The following is a 23,096-nucleotide window of genomic DNA, read 5'->3' on the forward strand; positions in this document are numbered from 1 at the left end:
AGTAAATCAACAATTAATGAGTTTGAGCTGTAGGTCTTTGTACTGAAAGCCAATATACCAATATCATGTTTTCATCAAAAATACAGGATGCAACCTTACTTGAAGCATTACAATCTGGCTCAGGCAGCCTACAGCCTAGAAGACATGTAGATGACATCTTGGCAGTCTTTTCCAGTTGCCAAAGGTGTTGACCAGCCATTGGTTTAAGAATTGATAGAATTGGAACCTCTTGGCTGAACAGAGCAAAAAAACATTACCCGATTTCACACTTTAGGCAATAATCTGACTGGTCACAGGGATCAAAAGAAGATTCTCTCCAACCACAGCCAAACAACACAACAAAGTTTTAAGTTTTCACATTGTTTTCTTTGAGAGCAACATGCAGATATGTGTACTTCTGATTTGTCAAAGCTCATTACTTGGAGCTCTCGATCTGCAAGAAAACCCAGATGTCAAAGTTCTAGGTTTTGTGTTTTCATGGAAGGTCTCACTTCCTATGTTCCTGTGTGTATTGAGGGGCAGTGTTCCCAGGAGCACTGGAGAAGTGTCACCACAGACAAACTCCTTCAGTACTGGTCTTTAACTACCACCCTAAAACTGAGATTTCCTTGTTAACACAGCTAAGTTTTTTACCCATACAAATCTCCTTCTCTTGTTGAGAAAGGTCTGTATGTGGCATTTAGCACAAATGGCTCTTCGGTTACTTTTTTTTTTTTTTTTGTTTGTGGTGGGAGATTGTTTCACATACCTCCAATCTTGGCATTAAAGGCGATTCCCACTGTGCAGTGTGAGTTGTTTGCAGTGGCTGCCACTTCTCCAGCACAACGGGTTCCATGCCTAGAGTCAGACAAACATTTTTTCAAGTAAGCACAGACTGTTGGGATTTACAGGCATTGGCTTTGCTCATCCTCAGGTGCTAAAAGTGCAACTATCCACAATGTCCTGCACTATTTAATGACCCATAGTAATTTATACTCACATTACAATATTCCTCTGAATGCATTCTAACATTATTATTACGATCATCTTAACCTGCTCTAGGCAGGGTTTCTAGCTATTGGAAATGCACACACTTTTGTAGCAAATTTGTAATTTTTGCAAATTTTGTAACACAATTTGTAGCAAAGACATAAAAAGATGATACATAATCCCCTGTAACAGAAGGAAGTCTTGGACACCAATTCTTAATTTTGAACCAATACTTAGGTTATAGACAGAATTTTTGTCTAGGTTATAGACAGAATTTTTGTCCTGCATTCTCCCACAATCTCCTCATGTTGCTAGCATGTATATTACTATGCACTGTCCAGTGAGCACCCTCAGCAGCCACAGCATGTGCCACACTTTTCCATGAAGATGAGACTGTTACAATGTCCATACAGCTCTTCACAGCCATGCCTAAGACATGTAAGTCAGGTATGCTCGAAGCTGCCATATAGGTATGTTCTGGTCATGTCTTGGTCTAATCCTGCAAGCCTGGTGTCTTCCCAGGACCTGAAAAACTGGCTAGCAGCGTAGTTATACATAAGATCTATGCCCTGTGCCTGGGAGTTGAGCTGAAGAGGTAGCATCTTAACAAGCAGCTGAAGGTGAATGCAAAACCTCTGGTGGTTGCTTAAACCCCTCCTCACTGTGCAAGGCTAGAGTGGGATGTCTTGCCTAACCTTGATCCATGCTCTCTGCAGTATGAGAGGTGGTCATTCATATGGCCGCTATGGTAGGAAAGCTGTCCCTGCTTTTTGGGGTTTTTGCCTGCAATATAGAATTCACAGGGTGATTTCCATGAGTAAGTTTTCCCTCATCCTTGTGCAATTAACCATCTCCATTGCATAAATGTGACACAACCAACACAGAACAGACAGGGAACTTTAGATTGTTGCTGTGGAGAGAAGATAAAGAGTTTCAGACCGGACAGGAAAAGAGATGGGAAGTTTATGAGATGAAGACAGATAACGCGGCTTGGGTAGCCACAAAGTAAGAAGTTTAAAAAGTCAATGCAAAAAATAGATAACAACATGGCTAGCACTTCAGAGGAGGCAAAGTGAGGTCAGTTGTGTACACAGGCACTCTTCTGCTAGTGGTGGTTGACAGACTGCTTACATAGACATCTGGAGAACATGGGTGTTTTTGAGCTAAGGTTGACGCCCACGTTACAGACAAGAATCACAGTTGCTTTCTCTTGGTACAGCTTGTTTTCAATAGAGTCATTCCTTATTTTCATATTATTAGTGTAACTTTTTCCCCTTAACCTTTCGAGACATTTAGATGAGAAACACTATGACAACTTGTTTGGAATGGCTTAATGTAAACCAAGAACAACAACCAATAGACATGACTAGGAATTAAAGAGAGGAAACAAAAAAAAGAAGCAATAGAAGTGATCAGCTCTAACCTGTTAGAATTTCAAACAAGACAGTTCAATTTAATTCAATTTATCAGGTAAGTTATATATATATATTCTATGAAGAAAGTGTAATCTTAGTTACAAAACCTAAGTGACAAGTTGCATGTTGATGAATCCTAATGCTGGATTAAGGTTTCACAACTCTACGTATATCTTCTCAAATCTCTTCCTATTAATCTATTCACAATTCATCATCTAGTTGCCAAACTCGATCAGAGGTTTCTTTTAAGACTTAATTTGAAGTTTACTTTTCATAAGAAGCCTAATTTTCAAGCCTGATTTTCAGAAGAAAGCTGGTCTAACTGAAATTGATACAGCAATTCTTGTAGATAACTAGCAATAGGACTAGAGGGAATGGCCTCAAGTTGTGCCAGAGGAGGTTTAGGTTAGAAATTGGAAGACATTTCTGCTCAGAAAGAGTGGTCAGGCATTGGAACGTGTTGCCCAGGAAGTGGTGGAGTCACTGTCCCTGGGGGTGTTTAAGGAATAGTTGGATGTGGTACTCAGAGACATGGTTTAGTGGGCAATATTGACGGTAGGGGGACCAGATGACCTTGGAGGTCTTTTCCAACCTTAATGATTCTATGATTCTATTATTGAATTATTTTCAAAAATCTGAAGTCAATTTGGGAATCACAGATAAAAGTGAGTTTTAAAAAGATCCTTTTTTATTTTCAATTATTTTCAAATAACATTCAAGTAGTGTTTCAAATATTTTTCAAATAATGTATTTGAAGCAGCATCCACCTAAAATGAATTCCTATTTAAAGGAAAATGTTGGTCTTAAGAGTTACCTTCAAGACACATGATTCCCAAACTTCCTCATCCTGCTTTATGACTTTGTTAGGTCTCACAGGTAAGCTTAGAGGTGTTACAACTCAGACATCAAAGCAGAGATTGTTTTAATCACTCACATCACTCTGGTGCATATGTTTTATTAACAAATCACAGCCTGCCTGATGAAATGCACATGGCTGAGATGCTACTTCCCAGAGAGAGGCTGTGTAGGCAAGAAACCCCTCCTGGCTACCAAGCTTGGGAAAAGCATGAAAGGGAAGTTATGGGAGGAAGGTTTTTCAGCTGAGAAAGGGGACAGGTAAAGCCTACACCTGAAGGAGGGAGGCTGCCTGAAAAAGAATGGAAGAAACAGCTTGAGTTTCTCTGTGGTTCACAGAAGAGTACACGGATACCTGCTGCTTTGTTAATCATATCCACAGAGCACCAACAAAAGTTTAAATTTCCACCGGATCACCAAAAAGACCCTGTTCACTCCAGGGCCAGTTAATGTTTATAGATGGAAACAGAGGGCATGTGTGGTAGGTGTGGAGGGAGCAGAGCATAACTGCCCCTTCAGCAACCCACAGTACCATGGGATTAACTGCGATGTGAAACCATACCACAAATTCCATCCGAAGTGGAAATGGCCGCAGCGGTAGGCATACTGCTAACTTCTGTAAGAAGTAGCCAAGGCTTTAAGAGTGGCATGGAGGTATGATGACATATACTTATTGAATTAAAGAACAGTATGAAATCTCATGTAAATTTCTGGTAGAATAAAGCATATTCCAGAGAGAACTGTGTCTTTGGACAAATATGCAAGTTAAATTAACTTTGCTGAATATTTCACTCTTCTTCACGCATTGGAAAATCCTTCTTTTTATCATATCTTTAGTACAGTAATGGTAAAAAATTATTTTGTAAGCAGATTTTTCTGTTAGACCCTTGCTTCTCTGCCAAGATTATTGCTAATTGCATTCCACATTTATAAGGGAAATGACAAAATTAAACGTTGTTTTATTCATTTCAAGGTCATATGTATAAAATTGCATGTCTCACAATCCGCTTCCCACTGTGTGAATTAATCATATATGCAACTCAATTTATTTTAATATGTTATCTTTTATGTGTCCTTTAAGTAATATTTCAATTATGCTGTGAAATGAAAGACTTTCTAAAAATCTGCATATAATAAATTAGGTTCTTTTTGCATTGCTTTTAGCTTTCTCTGTCCTAGGTTTTGCTTGAGGTCTACACTTTGGCATAGACCCTCAAATCTGCAATTAAAATTAGAAAAGCATTCTCATTAATCACTACAATAATTTGTTAGTTAGATAAACAATTATGATGAAACTTATCCTTAAAATTGATTAGGTCTGCTTTTAAGTTATGAGAACTTCTACTGAGAATGAAATCCCCAAAATTTCAAATTACAGACAGGTTATGGGGTAGCATGTTACAGGACTTAATCACTAACTAGATGTGAAACACTTAAGGTGCTTTCAAGCTAGCATTTTTTATGAATGTGTATATTTCAAAACACGGCAATCTCCTATTTTTGTGGGATGTCTGCATCACACACAACTTCTTTAAAAAGTTGATGCAGTCATAGAAGAAAGCATGACTACTCTTCTACAAAGGCCTATCTCAATAAACTTTAAGGGTTGATGCTTCTTTTCACTGGTTCCCTTGACAGCTTATGTTGGAAGGAAATAAGTTCCCAGGCTATTAAACCACACTTTGAAGAGACACTCAGCTGAAAGGTTTTGTACTTGTCCTTTGTGTTAATGTCAGTGTGATGTAGTATCACAGAATAGAAACATGAAAGAATGCTTGGTTATGAGACATTCTGCCCATCTACAATGGGGTCTTCTACCTAGAGTATGTAAGAAAAGGAATGGAAAGAAGAAGAGCTTTCTTTTGTTTGTTTCATAAGGAGAGACATGAAAAATTGCTATTCAGACAAGATTTGGGCTCAAGAGGCCATCAGGTAAAAGACAGAAGATGTCACAGACGTTGTCTTCAAAAAAAAAACACAACACCTGTAGTTAGATGCTTATAAAATTGGCTAACACTTCCTACCATAAAACCTATTCCTTATATTATTCTGATTAGGTTTACATGCTTTAGATAATTCTTCCATTCAGGCAACTACGTAAAACTTTTTCAAAAATGTATTTATTTTCACTTTTGTCTGTGATAGACAAGACACAAAGAACAAAGGAAATATATAAGCAATTCAGATTGATTTTCATCTCTTTTTATAAAGGGGAAATTTGTCAGTCTGTCACTAAAAACAAGTCAGTAACATGTCAAAGACCTGTGCAAGAAGACCTTAGTAAAGATGAATTCTCTACCTTATGATGCCCTCACTATTACAGGGAGAACTTGAAATAAATTGTCAAAGAGGTACGCTTCTATGAATAGATGTATGTCACTTTTTTATGCTGCATGCATGAATAGTGCTAGAGCACCGGTAGAGTAAAGGATCTTTTGATGGCTCTCTAAGAACAGGATAAGCAAGAGAAATGTAATAGCTACACACGATAGTGTTACACAATGTGACTTTTTTTCAGCACCAGATTTTCTCTGAGACAGGAACAGGTCAATATTTCAGGCAAGGGATGAAAAGAGAACAGGTGCATGTTCTGTGATTAACTATCACTCCCCATCTCACCAACATATTATTTAAACATAAGACATCTATCTTTCAGTTATCAGTCTTGATTTGCCTTTCAAAAGAGGAGGAAGGTGTAAGGCACCAGGAACATCTTTAAGATAAAAGTTGATTAACAGCTTGCCTTTGAAAGTTTACACTAGGCAAATATTCAGAGTTAGTGAAGACAGCTAACGGTAATTTGAAAATCCCTTTCCACATAAATTGGCTCTGCATTTCAGAGTCTCCATCTCTGACAGCTATTCACTGAACTCCACAAACACTCTGACCACGAATATATTTGCCGTATTTTATTCTTCTGGAGTTCACCAAGTATTTCAGAACACAAAAAGCTCAGGGGACTAGAGGGTTTAAAGCCCTTCTGCTTTTCATGACGCTAACATTACAGTCCAACCCACTTCAACCTGTCACCACTGAGTCTTTTCAGAATGGGAACTTATGGAAAAAAGAGTTTCAGAGAATTTCAATGCAAGCCCATCACAAATATCCCTGGACATACCAGTAATTTACTGAAGTTTTCTAAGAGATATTTCTAAGAGCACAGGAATGAGTTTGTAAAGAAATAAAATAAAATAAAATAAAATAAAATAAAATAAAATAAAATAAAATAAAATAAAATAAAATAAAATAAAATAAAATAAAATAAAATAAAATAAAATAAAATAAAATAAAATAAACAAACAGTGGTTTGTTTGTTTCTATCAGGGGGAATGTTGACAGAAAACTGCATGTCCTTTGCAAGTTCTGTGCGGCACATACTGTGAATGGATATCAAATAATTGTAAAATGTTAGAATAGATAGTCTAACAGTTTAGACAATGTAATGTACATTTTAATGTGATGTGCTTGAACAGTTGCTCCTTTATTTTTGATAAAACAGCTTCCTTTCTCAGCATAATTACATACTAACCATATTACCTATGCGTGGAATCGCAAGGGTGGAACATGTAATGTGAACTAAACACCAACCATTAACTAGTCAGAGATCTTCTCTTCTAGTTAACAAAATTCTAAACTTTACATGGAATATATTTTAAAAGAAATGGAAAATTACAGGATTAAATTAACTTTATGGGTGCAGCTTTATCTAAATCTGAAGTTTTTATCCAGTGAAGTTCTGATCATATTACTTTAGTGAGGTATTGCTGCCATAAACTTGAAAAACTAATTTACACATGGTAAAATGGACTGAAAATTGTAATTACCATGAAGTGTCAATATGAACTACATAGTTGCCACTATTTCCAGCTCTAACTGCAGGTAATCTATAACTTTCTGAAATCTAAATGTCTATAGTTACGTTTGCATGACTGACAACTGAATTCAAACCTCTGTGGAGAGAGAAGAATGGAATTTCAGGTAGCCACTGTTACGGGTAAGAAAATGTAGAAATTGATATTTATTTATTTTTAAATATTTCTTAGTTGAAGTTTCAAGTGCTTCCAAAGGCCTCTCTTACATTGGAATATATCTTTAAATGAGAATATGTGATATCTGAGACACCGCAATGTATTTTAACAACAATCGTCAGAAACGCATTGTATCAGAAATGAATTTTACTGCAGTCTGGAGTAATGTCTTATGTAATGCAGAAGAAATCCTAGGTTGGGATGTTGTTCTGGGAATATCTAAAAAAGAGATATAAAGGTATTTACAGAAGTTAAAAGTATGGACATAGAAAACCCAATCTTTAAAACACAATCTGCTACAACTGAAAAATAGTAAGAATAAAGCTATTTCATGAAGGGGATATATTTGGATATTAACAGTGGAGAAAGAAATGAAAGAGTAAATGTGAAAAACAAGTTACAGACATCTTCAATGTGAGATATCAGGAGAAATGCCAAAGACTTGGGTGTTACATCGCACAGACAGGATCCTGTTTGTGAGCATCAAGCACGGTGTTGTAATGTGGTTACAGCACAGGACTGGAAGCTGGCTTGAGTCAGGGTCCCAAGGCTAACGACTTTTTGCATGAGTATGGGAAGTTACTTAAAGAGTAACTTGAAAATAACTTATCTATTTCTCACAAATAAATCAATGATGACAGCATTAAAACAAACCCATGGAACACTTTGCATCTCAGACACTCACATCTTAAATTTAACAGCAGTGATCCTGCCCTGCTACTCTCTCTACATTTGTTTTCTATTAGCAGCAGACAGCTAATTTGTCGTAAGTGTGAAGTTCTGATGTAAGCCCAGCAAAGGACTGTTGTTCTACAACATTAATTACCATTTTACAGTTTGTTTATGTGACTGGGCAGACGAATCTGAATGTATAAAACAAATATGTTTTTTTTTCTTTTTTTTTTTTCTCTAGTAAAGACAAAACAAACAAACAAAATCAGTAACTTATGTATTTAGCGCAGTGTGTAGTTTTACATATTAAAAAATTTATATACATATTTACTGATGTCTGGTGTTTTAACCCAGGGTAAACACAGGGTATTGGAAAGTGAAAATGAATAAGAAAGCTCAAAAGCCACCAAAGAAAAAAACCTTTTCAGACAATTTTTATTATTATTATTATTTTATTTTTCATACAGACTTGCATATTACTGTACAGTAACTTTCTTGAGAAAGGGAACCCAATTCTTTTCTCATTCATTAAAGCAAATCACAAGTATAAACAGTGCACTTTAGTTACTGTGCACAGGAATTAAACCTCTTTAGCAGCAACATCAAAGCCAATACTCTCTTGGAAGAGCATATTGCTGCATAGCTATACCTCATCAAAAGGACAATTTCATTTGCTTTTGAAACAGAAGAATATGAGGCTGTTTAAACTTCAAGGCTCCCCTGATGCATAAGCAAAATGATCATTTTTTCACCTAATTCAAGCTGTTTGAGGTGTTGTAGGAAGAATGTTAAGTCACAAAACAAGTAGGATGTGCTCCAAGCAATTTTGGCAATCATTTTAAGCATCTCAGGTTAGTCTGTCCCTTTTGTACTCAGCCCAAACAATAAAGTAGCATACACAATTAGGAAGAACTGCTTATCTGCTTATACTGTCTCCATCCTTAATCTGAGGTGAAACAGTTTCATCACTTCACTCAGGACGTGCGGAAAAGAGGACAAATGAAAGCCCAAATGCAAATCTCTTACATATGGAACACGGCTAACAAAAACGGCATTGGAACTACCATATTATACAACTTAATGAGGGAAGGAGATGTACAAAGTCAGTCATATATTTTTACACAATAAAAACTCTTGTAATCATGTTGTGAAAATGATTATACATTTTAGCCAATTCTTTAAAAAAATTAGCTAATTCTTTAAACTTGGATTTACTGTTTCAATATAATGGTAAACTGTCTCTCCCCTGTCTGCAACAGTGTCAGTGAACAGAATAGATTATTAACAAATTTCTAGAGCTTAAACTCTGTACCTTTCCAGTAACCTGTGCTTTTACAAATGGTTAGGTAACACTGTACTCTTGTATAAATAAAGGAATCTTTGAAACTTCACTAAAAGTACAGAACAGAATAAGCCACACTCACAGTGCCATATCCTTCATGGTTCAGATGCTATCCTCCTCATAGATATTAATATTGCCAGCAGATGACAGCAGTAAATAACCTACATAGGGCCATTCATTGTTTCAGATATCTCTTGCTGAAGCCCACTTTGTCTCCACAAAGTAGAAATACCCTTGTTTATTTGGGAAGAAGGGGAGAAGAAAGAATGAGTGTAGGTCTGCGGCTGCCTCTCTGTGACTTTCTGTGTGAGGCTGGACAAGGCTGGCACACACCTTAGGTAATCTATTAAGGAGCAGTTGATAGCAGCTCCTACATATGTATCTCATTTTTCAGTTCAGTTTCAGCACACAGATAATGCAAGCTTATCTGTAAGCTTATCATCCAATGAGCTGGGAGATAAAAACTTCTTTCTTGGAAAACTGCTGTTATCTAGCCCATTGTTTACCAAGAAATTACCTGCTTTAGCATCACTTCTGTGCTGAGAAAACTTACTTTTGATCCTCTGCTATCTGAACTCAAGCACTCTGAGTATATGCACAACTACGGAGCACTGTTTCTCTCTTGCCTCAGCTGTTGCCAAAAGTATAAACTATAATGTCCTATGATTTGAGAAATTATGAAATGTGCTTGAAGTGTTAAGTTTTGGGCATGTTATGCTCTCATACCAATGTGACTCTGATCCTGAAGACTGAGCTATTAGATGCTTGACAGGAGTAATTGTTGGAAAGCAGAGAGTGGGGACACAGGAAAAACACGGGCCAGATGACCTTCATTTCTCCTTTATCTACACCAAACTGTCTCTCAAAGAAGCACTTGTGAGATGCTGCTGAACCCCTGAGGTTACTAGGAGAGAGTAATACCTGGAGAATGATAGAACTACCTGTGGAAATGATCATACAATAAATCCTAAACATGGAAACTGTAGCAGAAACAATGTCTCTAACAGTTCATACTCCAATGCCACAACCAATGCAATGCCCTCTGATGTTTTAATTATGCTTTAGTCAAGTTTAAGTCTGCAAAATGATGCTTCCTCACATCAAAGAAATGCTGGTGGGATATTTACACATCCCAGCTGAGTAGAAAATAACCTCAGCAGGTGCCCCTGAGGCACCCTCTCTTTTTCTTTCCACTTCTTATCTCTGTGCAGAAGAGTTTTAAATGTTTGAAAAAAAAATGTGACGCAGAGATAATCTTGTAATTTCCAAAGTCAATGCACTACACAGATGTGACAATTGAAAATACAAAAATACCCAACCAATTAAACAAACAAACAAAATCAGAAACATCCTTTTGTCTTCATAAAAGGTGACTGAAAATAAATGTGTCTCAACAGGAAACCTCAAAAAAATCACTAGATATATTTTTAGATGTTGTTAGCAGATGTGTTGCTTCATCAATACCAATTTTACTTTAAAATTGCACTGATTTAACTGGAACGATGTAAAATTAAACATGATTTAACAAACAAGTAAAAACTTTTGCAGACAGATTATTACAGCATTTTAAAAATGTTTTATATCATCTTAATTAACCCTTGTTAATTACAAGAATCAAATATTTCAACCTAGAATAAATATATTTAACAGATGAGACTTCAAAACAAGTATTTATACTATTTTTTTTCATGCAACTATATGAATAATGAGCATAGTTTAAGGTTTTGTTAGTGTTTTTGGAGTCTAGAATTAATCCTAATTTAGGAACAAGGCCTCAGATTGCAAAGGAAGTTAGTGTCATTCCCAATATTACTTTACACAAATCAGAAACTCTTGGTATGCTTTATGAATGCTCCTATTAACTTAACTTAAGCTGCAGGTTTATTTACTAAGTTTCATTAATGAACTGCTACCAATACTTCTGGGTATTTGGCTATGTAAAGTTGATGATATTATTATTATTTTTAAAGCTTCAGAGTAAGAACTGGAATACTGACACAATGAGTATTTTTGGCTAGGCAGTGCATTTGCTATGCCTAGGAAAATCCACCCATATTTATCTAAGATACTAGCCTTAAAAAACATGGTCATAGACACAACGAGTAAAGCTTGCTAGAAATTCTCTGCTGAAACTTCCAAACATACCACCTAGAGTGAACATGCTTGTCCTTGAGAAGGATACCTGTGTACTAGATATACTATGCTATCTATACAGTAGGTACAAAGAAGAGCTTTGGATGAGAAGAATGTAGGTGAAGCCGTCTGTCATCTATTTTTTGAGCTTAAGAAAAAAGGTGATTAACTAAAAACTGCAAATGTGCTTCCCAGCTGCTTACATTTCAGCAACTTAGCACAAAGCCTGCAGTCTTACAATTGCAGTCTTACACACTGTTTGATATAAGAAAATACTACTATTCTCATTCTACTGAAGAAGTACCAAGATGTTAAAAGATTATATCTTGCAAATATGAAACTAGAAAGAATACCTCTACTAGAACAGCTGCAGCTTAATAATGATGATTTTCAGAATAACAAAGCACTGTAAACAAAGCACTTTACAAAGCCAGGAATAAAAACTCAGACTATATTTTTTTCAGCATTCCTGCATAACCCAGCAATCTGTGTGTAAGGTAGAGAGAAGGAGGAATGTGTTGCTCCAAACAAATGCACAGTAGAAATCTGCCCTGTAAATTAAAAGACTGTACATTGCAACTGAATGGTGCATAAAGAAACAAAGATGAATTTAAAGTGATTGAATTCATCTGGTTGTGTTTTTCATTGGTTTGATCTTATAGCTGGAAAGCTGATTTCTAAGATTTTCGGGGGATTGTCAGCAGATTTGGTCATAAGTTTTCTAAGAGTGTTGTCCAAACACTTCTTGAACTCCGGCAGGCTCAGCACATTGACCACTGCCCTGGGGAGCCTGTTCCAGTGTCCAACCACCCTCTCGGTAAAGAACCTGCAAGTCTTGCACAAGTTTGAGGTTGCCTGGGAGCTTATCGTTCCTGCAGTCACAGTCCTCCAACCCAGGGCCCATCACTGGAGTTGAAGACAGATGCAAAGAAGTAATTTTTAAACATCTGCTTTGTCTATGTCCCTATGTTTGTGAGGTGACCATCCTCATCAAGTAAAGGAGCAATGTTATCTCTGTTCCTGCGTTTGCTGTTAACATATTTAGTAAAGCCCATTTTATTGTCCCCCACAGTACTGTCCAGCTTCAACTCTTATTTAGGCTTGGCTGCACAATTTTTTTCCCCTACAATGGCAAACACAATCTCTGTAGGCTTCCCACGTCACCCAACCTCACTTCCAGTGGCCATATTCTTTCTCTCTCTGCCTAGCTCTAGAAGATCCCTGCTCAGCCAAGCCAACCTTCTGCCCCACCTGCTTGACCTCGGACATTTTGGAACCGCCTGTTCCTGTGCTCTTAAGAGATGGCACTTAAAAATTGACATGCACTGATGGAACCCAATGCCTTCAAAAGCAATTTCCCAGGGGACCTTACTACCCAGTTCTCTGAGTGGTCTGAAGTCTGCTGTTCCCAAATTCAGGGCTGAAGTTTTGGTGGCACTTTTCCTCCTGTCACCAAGGATTTTAAACTTGACTACTTCAAGGTCACTATGACCAATATGGCCACCAATCACTACTTCACCTCCTCTCTGTTCACAAGCAGTAGATCTAGGAGGGTACCTGTCCTAATTGGCTCCCTTAGTACTTGTACCAAGAAGTCATCATCAAGGTGTTTTAGGAATCTCCTGGATCTGTTTGTAATCAGCTGTGTGGTACTCCCAGTTCATGTCTGGCAAGTTGAAGGCACTCATAAGGACAAGGACAGCTGATCTACAGGTATCTCTTAGCTCCTTAAAGAACATTTCATCGGTGTTGTCATCCTGGTTGTTCGGTCTATAGCAGACTCCCACAACAACATCCACTTTATTTGCTTGTCCCTTAATCCTGACCCGGAAGCTCTCAACCGTGTCACTGCAACAGCTAACTGCAAGCTCCATACAGCTGAGACCCTCCATTACATACAGAACCACCTTTCCTGTCCCCCTGCTTTGCCTTCCCTGCCTATCCTTTCTGACATCCGTTAAAACACACCAGTCACAGGACTCTTTCCATCAGGTTATCAGGTTTCCATCATTATGCTCATGATATCATAGCTCTGGGAGTGAGCCAAGTCTTCTAGTTTGAAGTGTCATAGCATATCTGACCTCTGCAGATATCAGAAATTTCTGTCAAGTGTATCTGCTGTTGCTATATGCAATACCTGAAATGATATAAGTTAAGAAGTAAATATATTTTTCCATCTTTTTTTCCAGTTGTTTTCCACCTGCATTAGCCCACACTTCTTCCAGTCACTTCCACTGCTTCAGGTGTCACCTACATGGTGCCTTCAGGGGCTGAGAGATCAGCCCAGCAATGGTGGAATCAGCAGCTCCACGACAGCTCTGTGTGTGGGTACTCCTCTGGAGTGTGAGTCCCTTATACATGAACACATCTTCATAAGCAGTGAGTAAACTCATCACAAATCTTGTTGTCAGCTTCACCATGAAGTCAGGCCCACAGAGATAATGATTCAGATGTCTGTGACCATAACAGATCCATCCAAAGCTATTAAAATTACTCCTGATTCTAGTACATTAATTAAGGTTCAAGTATTAACAGTAATATCCTGATAAAAAGACTTCAATGAACATCACTTTCATGGCATGAAAACTTGTCACTTTTTATAAATCATATCACGGTATTTTGATCATTTTGCAGTAGACACTGGTTTTTCATTGGTGTTGCTTTTTTTTCCCCCCCTTAATTTTTAAAAAAAATATCATGTGTGCTCTCAAAATTACATGTGGACAGGTGTATGTGGAAGAAATGACTATAGGAGAGAGGTAAAAAGGGACTCATGAATAAATTTTTGTGCTTGTTAGGCAGGTTACTTGTTACTTCTAAAGCAGAACATTCTGTTATTTTCTAAGCCTCAATTTAATTTTTTAAATCCTTTTTGGGTAGAACAAAATGTACAGGTAAAAGTAAAAAAAATACCTTTTATTAGAAACCTGAGTGGTGGGTTGACTATGGCAGGCAGCTAAGCCCTCATCTGGTCCCTTGCTAACTCCCCCGCATTGGGCTGAGGGAGAGAAATGAAAGGGCAAAAGCAGGAAAACTTGTGAGTTGAAATAAAGATAAATTCATAAATAAAGAGGGGAAAAAAAAAAAAAAGTGATGCAAAGGCAGTCATTCACCACCTCCCACCTGCAGACCAGTGTTCAGCCAGTCTCTGAGCAACAGCTACTTTGGAAAAACACACCTGCCCCACCAAGTTTTACTGCTGAACATGATATTATATGTCACAGTTCAGCCCTTTGGTCAATTGGTCCCCCTGCAAGCCTCTTCCACACTCCAGCTTCCTTGCTCAAGGTGGCACAGTAAGAAACAAAAACCTTGATGCTGCCCAGGCACTGCTCAGAAGTAGCTAAAACACGGTTAGTTACCAACACTGTTTTGATCACAGATCTACAGCACAATAGCATAGTAGCTGCTATGGAGAAAAATAACTGTCCTGTCCAGACCCAGTACAACCTGGTATAACTAGGAAAAATAAGCCAAACTAAACCTTTTTTTCAGGACTGCCAACATTCCTGGGCTGCCATGGCTAAAACAATGTAACACTAATGCCTTTGCTCTTTATCACCTTAAATTTGGGGCTGCGAGCCTTCTCTGTACATTCTGTACTTAGTTATTTTATCTTCTGTTCCACATCTTCTGTTCCACAAGCTTTTGTATGACACTGTATTATAAGGCACTGTTTATCCTGATTCATGGTTTTCATCCTCTTGAGACCCCACCTAGAGTACTGTGTTCAGCTCTGGGGCCCCCGGCACAAGAAGGACATGGACCTGCTGGAGTGTGTCCAGAAAGGGCCACAAGCACGATCAGAGAGTGGAGCTCCATTCCTATGAAGAAAGGCTGAGAGAGTTGGGGTTGTTCAGTCTGGAGATGATTAGGCTTTAGGGAGACCTTATAGCAGCCTTTCAGTACTTACGGAGGGCCTACAGGAAAGATGGGGAGGGACTCTTTGTCAAGGAGTATAGTGACAGGACAAGGTATAATGGTTTTAAACTAAAAGAGGGGAGGTTTAGATTAGATATGAGGAAGAAATTCTTCACTGAAAGGGTGGTGAGGCACTGGAACAGGTTGCCCAGAGAAGCTGCAAATGTCCCATCCCTGGACGTGTTCAAGGCAAGGTTTGATGGGGCTTTGAGCAATGCAGTCTAGTGGAAGATGTTCCAACCTAAACCATTCTATGATTCTATGATACAAACTGACAGAGATATGTAGCAGCTGGAAATATCTTGGGTACTAGACCTATCTCCTTTTACCTAAAAGCCTCCACATTAAAGCCCTATCATTTCTGGTTAATGAAAAAACAAATAACAGGAAAAAAAAATCTAAAATATGCAGCATCAGTTCTACTGAAATCACATACAAACAGAAATTACAAAAATCTGATGGATACAAGAATGCAGATCTGAAGTTTCAGTTTAGGCATGCTTTGCAGCACAAGCAGTCCCTTGAGCCAATGAATAGCAGTCTGGGGCAATGCTTTTGGGGAAAAAGGATATTTATTGTTTCATGCAAGGAAGCTATTGACAGATATTCATGTTTTCACAAAGGAACAATACAGTGATGTGCAGGCAGGACATGGACAGCTCTTTACCCATTTTGCATACTCCATTTGTAATTGTGGAAGACTGCTTTTGCAGTGCGACAACAGTTTGAAGAAGTTAATATTTTATAACTCTAGTTCTCCGCTAAATTCCAGCTTAGAAATATAATTCCCACTTATTTTGAATTCTGACTGCAATTTCAATTAGATATGCACTGTGCTTAATACTACATTCCATTTGATGATGTTGTGCTCTGAATGGACAACACCTTTCTCCCGTTTCTCTTTAGAGTTGTCTATATTTGCAATTGTCAAAAATTTGTTTAATTCAAACCCCACTTTTTTTTTTTTTTTTTTTTTAAGTGAGACCCTCTGATTCAGCAGGAGCAAGGTTTGCTCCTAACTGGAAAACAGGGTTTAGAGTAATAAGGCTAATTCTCACACATTCACTAGGGTGGGAAACAAGTTAGTGGCTGTTCATCTCATGTTTATACAACATTAAAAATAGTGCAAGGAAGCAAGTCTGGGCTGAAAAGAAATGTAAAACATACCTTCTCATTATCTTCTCTGTGGTACTTTGACCTCTATCCACCAGACATGCCATCCCACGTGCTAGAGAAGTAAACAGGCCATGGCCTGTACCTCAGTTTAATAAAATCAGAGATTTGATGAAGCTTTAGCACTTTATAGGAATACAAATAATTTTCAAAGCATGTTAACTTCTTTAGTATGGATCTCAGCAGCACAATCTGCATTTATGATGGATACCAATTTCTTTACTTCTGCATCTGAAATTCTCTACCTTGATTGCCTTCCTTCGGGAAAAAACAGTATCTCGCCTTCAAGAGATCTATCTCACTTTGCTTGAAGTGTCAAACGTAGTAATGTGACTGTGTATCTTTAAGAAAAATTACAAAATCACAGTAATGTAAAACAAAGCTAGAAATAAAAAACCTGCCTACAGCAATAAACCTACACAGATGCATACTTTTTCATTTGCAATAAAAAGCTACATCTGAAAGTTTTATCCTGAAAATGTCTTACAAAAACATCTATTAAATCCATTAAGACATTTGCTTATAGCATAACTTTGCAGAGCTCATCTTTTAAAAGCATGTTATTTAGAAAAAAAAGCTTGAGTTAAAAAGCTTTTGACACTGGATTCAAAATTGCTTTATCAAACTTGTAATTAGAGGTTTGCTTTTAATGCCACAAGTATTAAAAGGGGAATCAATCCAATATTTTGTCTTTGTACATGCTGGCTGAGAAGTCTCAATGAACCACGTTTTGCACTGCTCCTGACTGAGCTGACTATTGTGAATTTAGCTGGCAAAACCAATTACCTTACACACAATACAGATTCACTCCAACTTTCTCTAATAACTACAATGTGAGAAGGGGACTACATAAAGAAATGTGGTTTTGCTCTCAAATTCTGCTTGGTTGTAGACCTCTAATGTACAAATGCATGCAACCTGAAACTTTTAGTGATTTTAGTGAATCAAAACTTGTCTACCGGACTCTCTCCTCCAAAGTTCAAAACCTCAAAATATAGACACATACTTGGAGGAAATACCAACTCCAGGAAAAAGACCTTCTGTAAAACAAAACAAAACATAACACAACAAAAAATTCCATTTCTAACTCTTTGTAAAATTCAGAAAAGAGAGCATCAGAAATACAATAAATATGAAAGCTTATATCCTTCCTATTGTTGACTTTGAAATGAAATAGAAGATCTGACTCGTTGCTATCAATTATTTACATACAAGAAGTAGAAGGAATTGCATAGTGATTCAGAATGTCATTTTATTTGTGAGCTCATGATCTGGTACTTCAATAATTAGAAACAGGAAAAAGGCTTTCCTGTAGAGTCGTGGTTGAACATTTGAGATCACGAGAGTCTTACACATTCTGAAAAGGAACAGCACTGCTCTTCAAACACCAGTTATGTGATGAGAAATACCGCTCAGCAACCTATACCAAGGTAATGAAAAAGGATGAATATTTTCTTCTGTGAACAGTTGGAATTCCCATTGAACTTTGATTTTTGTTAAAAAACCTGGTTTAGATTAAAAGAAAAACGGGAATTCATTTATACAACATTTTTCGTTTAAGGAAAGTAAATTTTCTCCAGAAAGTTTTCAGATGTGCATCAAGTTTCTCCGTCCTCATCTGAGGAAAACAAAGGATGCATGAGGATTACTTCTCAGGTATGGCCATCTAAATGACAGGACTGTTCATTTGGTAACAGCATACAGGGACTCCAAACAACAGTTAAAACAGGAAGGGAAGAAAAATGTGCTCCAAATGAATCTGTAAAGTAAGCCTACTTCAGCACAGAGTGATTCTGCAAGCTGAGTGTTAAGACAATGTTTACCTCACTTATTCCTACAATAACTACACTGGGACCTTTAACAACGGCAACTGGCAAGCAACACAGATCTAATATCTCATGATCTTCATGCTGCATGATGCCCCTAGGCATTTGGTTGGGTCACTAGATCATAATTAACTTGGAGGCTAGCTTATGAATCACAACCACTTCTCCTTGTAAAATTTGTCAAATCTCACTATAAGCTGACACGGATTGAACTCTGCTTCATCATTAACATCTGCTAAAATTGGAGTGCAATAGTATATTGGTCATAAGGATAGAGAGTTTAAAACCAAAACATGATGTAGCAGGACTGCAAGCTGTGACTGTAGCTTCTATACCATCAGCCTCTGTATTAATTCGCTTCACAAATGAATACTTCACCAATTCATGGGAAAAAGAAATCCAAAATCTGCACTTTCCTGAAAATCCTGACTGATATCTATTAAATAAGCAGTGACAGTGCATATTTAGATACTAGATACCTGACACTTAGTCATTGGTACTTGAAACTCCCACCAAGATTTCCTGCCCCAGCTGGACGCACAGAAGTTTATGGGGCCCAATGGGATTCCTCCCAGAGCTGGCTGATGTCATCGTGGAACCTCCCTCAATTATTTTTCAATGGTCTTGGGAATCTGGGGAGGTCCCAGTTGCCTGGAAGCTGGCAAATGTTCCAATTTTCAAGAAGAGCAAGAAAGAAGACCCTGGTATTTAAAGGTCTGTCAGTCTCACTTCAACGCCTGGTAAAATTATGGAGAAAATTATTCTGGGAGCTACTGAAAAACACCTGAAGTACAATGGAATCATTGGTCATAGCCAACACAGGTTCACGAGGGGAAGGTCCTGCTTAATGAACTTAATTTCTTTTTATGACAAGGTCATCCAGCCTAGTTGACCACGGGAAGGGAGCTGATGTAATCTTTCTGGATTTCAGCAAAGTGTATGATACTGTTTCTCACAGTATCCTTCTGGACAAAATATGCATCATACAGCTAGACAAATGCATAATATGATGGCTATGAAAAATTGGCTGATGGGTTGGCCTCAAAGGGTTAGAGTTAATGGGGATACATCAGGCTGATTGCCACTCACTAGTGAAGTTCTGCAGGGCTCCATTTTGGGGCCAGTTGTCTTCACTGTGAGACTTAGCTCCCAGCCAACCTCAAACTTGTGCAAGACTTGCAGGTTCTTCACCGAGAGGGCGGTCAGGCACCGTGACAAGTTTCCCAGGACAGTGGTCACAGCATCAAGCCTGTGGGCCTTCAAGAGGTGTTTGGACAACACCTTCAGACATGGTTTGATTTTTGGGTAGACCTGTGTGGAGCCAGAAGCTGGACTTGATGGTCCTTGTAGGTCTCTTCCTACTCAGGATATTCTACGATTCTGCGATTCTGTGAACAGTACCACATTACCATGTGGTAATACTCTAAATCACCTCTTTTTTGAGGAAGGTTTATCTCTTATCAGTGATGCTTTGCTGTAATTGGACAGAAGACATTCTGTCAGATGATACTACCATGAATTCTTTGGGTTTTAAGCCTCTAGAGGCTGCATGAGAAAGTCAAGTTGAAGAATCACAGTACACAAAAACAGCAGACTGGAGTTTCTCTCTGAAATCTTCAGCCCTATCCTGAGAGATGATGCATTGTTCCAAATTATCCAGAGTTCAGCCTCTTTGCACACCTTAAACACCGGGTTTTCCAGGCCTTGCCTGTAGGTGTGAACCTTGGTATCTGCAGTTCAGTGCTTGAAAGACTTGAGCAGGCAGAAGCGAAAAAAAAAACAGCAACTAGTCTAAGTCTTTGCTGAAGTCTTTTCTGTTGTTGTGACTAGTCATTCGACAGCGGCCTTTTTTTTTTTTTTTTTTTCACACAAAAGATAGAGCACAAGGCTGTGCAGCAGTGCTTCTCAGTACCACTTAGTTTCCCCTCTTTCCCCATGTTTTGACTTCAACACATGGTACAGCCGGTGCAAAACAATAGCAACAGCTGCATACTGGCAATCAAAGTGTATAAACTGTACAGACAGGTACCCCCACTTGTTAGCACCCTTTTCTATTACACTGCTATGATGGGAACCTTTTCTGAGATGATCTTTCCAACCAACAGTGAGAGACGTCAGGCTCCCCATGTTTGACTGTGCTCTTCAGACACCTGCTCTGACGAGTGTCACAGCAATCAATGAAGCTTTTTACTTCTACTTTATTGACCATCCAGGGGACAACAGAAGCTGATCTGCCTGTCTAATATCTAGTGTCCTTTCTGATTAAATGATTTAGGATGTACTACAGGTCTTTCACATAAGCAGCTGGTATAAACTATCAGCTTGTCACTGCTGGAATAAAATTAAGCCTTTGGCATTTTATTGAGCAACTACATTCATTGATGTGACTGAGAGAAGAAAGTAGTAATGAATTGGAATGGATGTATTGGTCTGCCACTGAAAAACAATGTCAATATGCTGGATCAAGCAGGACTGAAACTCATTAACTTTTTTGCTATTGTGAGGTAAGATGTAAAGCTGTCTGCATACTGCAAAGTTTAGAGAATAGTACATCAAGTAAATCAAGGAGTAGCTTGTGTTTCTTATAATTTTTGAACAGCAAAAATTGCTATCTCCCAGTGTCTTACACTCATCAAAAAATCATTGAGAAGGTTATTTAAACATGTTATTTATGTAATGGACTCCACTGCTGAAAAATGCTGAAGAGGCATTCAAAAGACTGACTCAGTGTATCCAGAACAGAAATGACAGCTTACTTTTACTCTTTCTTACCTAAGTTTAATACAAACTGCATCAAAGCCAACTGATATTATTTACTGGAGTTTTTTAAAAAGTCCTGTTTTAGAAAGTACCCGTTAGTAGAGCAAGACCTAAGCTCTAAAATATCAGCATGAGAAATTTCTCATGAAAAACAATTTTTTTTTTTATTATTTTTTGGTCAAAATAAAAAAGCATTTTAATGCTATGAAGATTTCTGTTTTCTTTCTGTAGCTGTGGGCATTCTACAATTCCAGTGAGCCCATCTGCTTTCTGTTCAAGGACCTGTGACTAACAATGTGCAGTGTTTTTTTTTTAACATAGGTGTTTAAAGGTAATGGTGGGATAACAGAAAAAAGAATTAAGCAGCAGTACTCAGCAGTAAACCAAAACAAGATGCTTTGCATAGCAGGAATGACTTCATCCACAGCTGACTGCTGTCTCTAGCCTCTGAGCAAAAGGAACTTCTAGTATAGGCCTGTACCATTTACAAGCTTCATGATTTGCTGCCAATTTGTAGAAACCAAAGTAAACTTCTGGCAGTACTCCTACATACCATAGTAGTTAAAGAAACTATCGTCCCACCCTGATTTTGACTACAAGCCTTGAAAGATTAATCTAATGTTTCTTTCTAGCCTCCTATTCTCTTTAGCTAATAGAAGATTTAACTTAAAACTTAAAAAAAAAAAAAAAAAACATTTTGGAAAGTGCCACTCTGGTTATCAACAGTCTCTTCATAAAGCCTCAGTTATTTTTTTCTCATTCCATTTTCCTCACTAACAAGCCTTGGCAACAGAAAGCATTCACTACTAATTAAAAGTGAAAAGCTAGCAAACAGACCCAGTACCCCAATGCGTACAGCTCCGTGCAATGCTGCCCAGAGACACCTGCTTATTCTTTACAGAACTTCTTTTCACTCTATCATTCCATTCCTTAAAGTTGCGTTACAAAATGAAACAGAATAAACTAGACCATTTCATGATATGATAGTGCATTTATATGTCCCCACCTTTACTGGAAGACACAAATGTCCATTACGCAATGTTATTCAGTTGCTATAGCAGGAGGCAGGAATCAACTGAATTGATCCTGCACATTGCAAAGTCTTTGCAAAGTATGGCTTTCAGAATGCTCCCTGGTTGTGGTTACCTCAACTTCCAGGCACAACTTGAGATATCTAGTGCCAAATGACCACATACACTGGATAAGCAGAATTCCTGTCCTGATATCTAAAGACACTTTAGACACCTAAAAATGTAGACAGGCTCCTATCAGGGCTTTTCATTGCCTATGTAGATATTTAATTTTTGCTGGGTTCAGTGGGAATTAGGGAAGGATCAACAGACCCGCAAGCTGAAGGTAATTATGTGCTGCTTTCCAGGCTAAGTGTACCTGATAATTAGAAATACTGAGCCTCTAAGCAGTTAGGCAGCCAAGTAACCTTATACTGAAAGCATGTTCTATGTCACCTCTGTGTCCAGCAGCGGATTCTACACTGACACCCGTGGGTCCTGAAAAGGCTGATGAAGTGCTGTGTCTGCTCTCCCACCATCACATCTCACCTCAGAACCTAGGGTCTGAGTGCTTTCACCTGAGACGTAGGGTCAGAAAATTCAAATCCTTCATTCCTAGGAGAAATGAATCTGCCCAGTGTTATTTTACATATAAAACTCTAACTAGCAACAATACAGAAAGCAGCCTTTCTTCTCTGGATATGCTTTGTAAAAAAAAGTGATGGCTTTGGTACTTAGCTAAATGAAAAGATTCATCTGACTCCCAGCTGGAGATCATGTCACTCCTTGCAGTGCCAAAGATGGTGAATCCCTGAAAAGGCACCTGAACTGGGAGAGCTCTGAGTGCACCCTCGCCATGTTCCAGCTCTGGGGACAGGAGCATCATCATGTAGATGAGCCAGGGTGAGTCCCCAGAGTGTGTTTGTAGGGGATGAGGCCAGCAGTGGAGAGGGATGTGCTGTGATGCAAACTGGCAACTCAGCTGAGGGCCA

The 23,096-nt window shown here is 38.2% G+C and overlaps 1 protein-coding gene across 1 annotated transcript in view; it reads right to left on the minus strand.

Annotated features, from left to right (window-relative positions):
- Positions 1-23,096, minus strand: part of LOC308185757 (proprotein convertase subtilisin/kexin type 5-like) — a 168,214-nt gene that overhangs the window by 92,187 nt on the left and 52,931 nt on the right. Inside the window, exon 5 of the mRNA XM_080574293.1 lies at positions 749-837. Within this exon, the coding sequence (XP_080430419.1) occupies positions 749-837 (89 nt within the window). The remainder of the gene's footprint in view (positions 1-748; positions 838-23,096) is intronic.

The sequence above is a fragment of the Anser brachyrhynchus genome (genome assembly GCF_964034855.1).
Source record: "Anser brachyrhynchus genome assembly, chromosome: Z".
Classification (NCBI taxonomy): Eukaryota; Metazoa; Chordata; class Aves; order Anseriformes; family Anatidae; genus Anser; species Anser brachyrhynchus.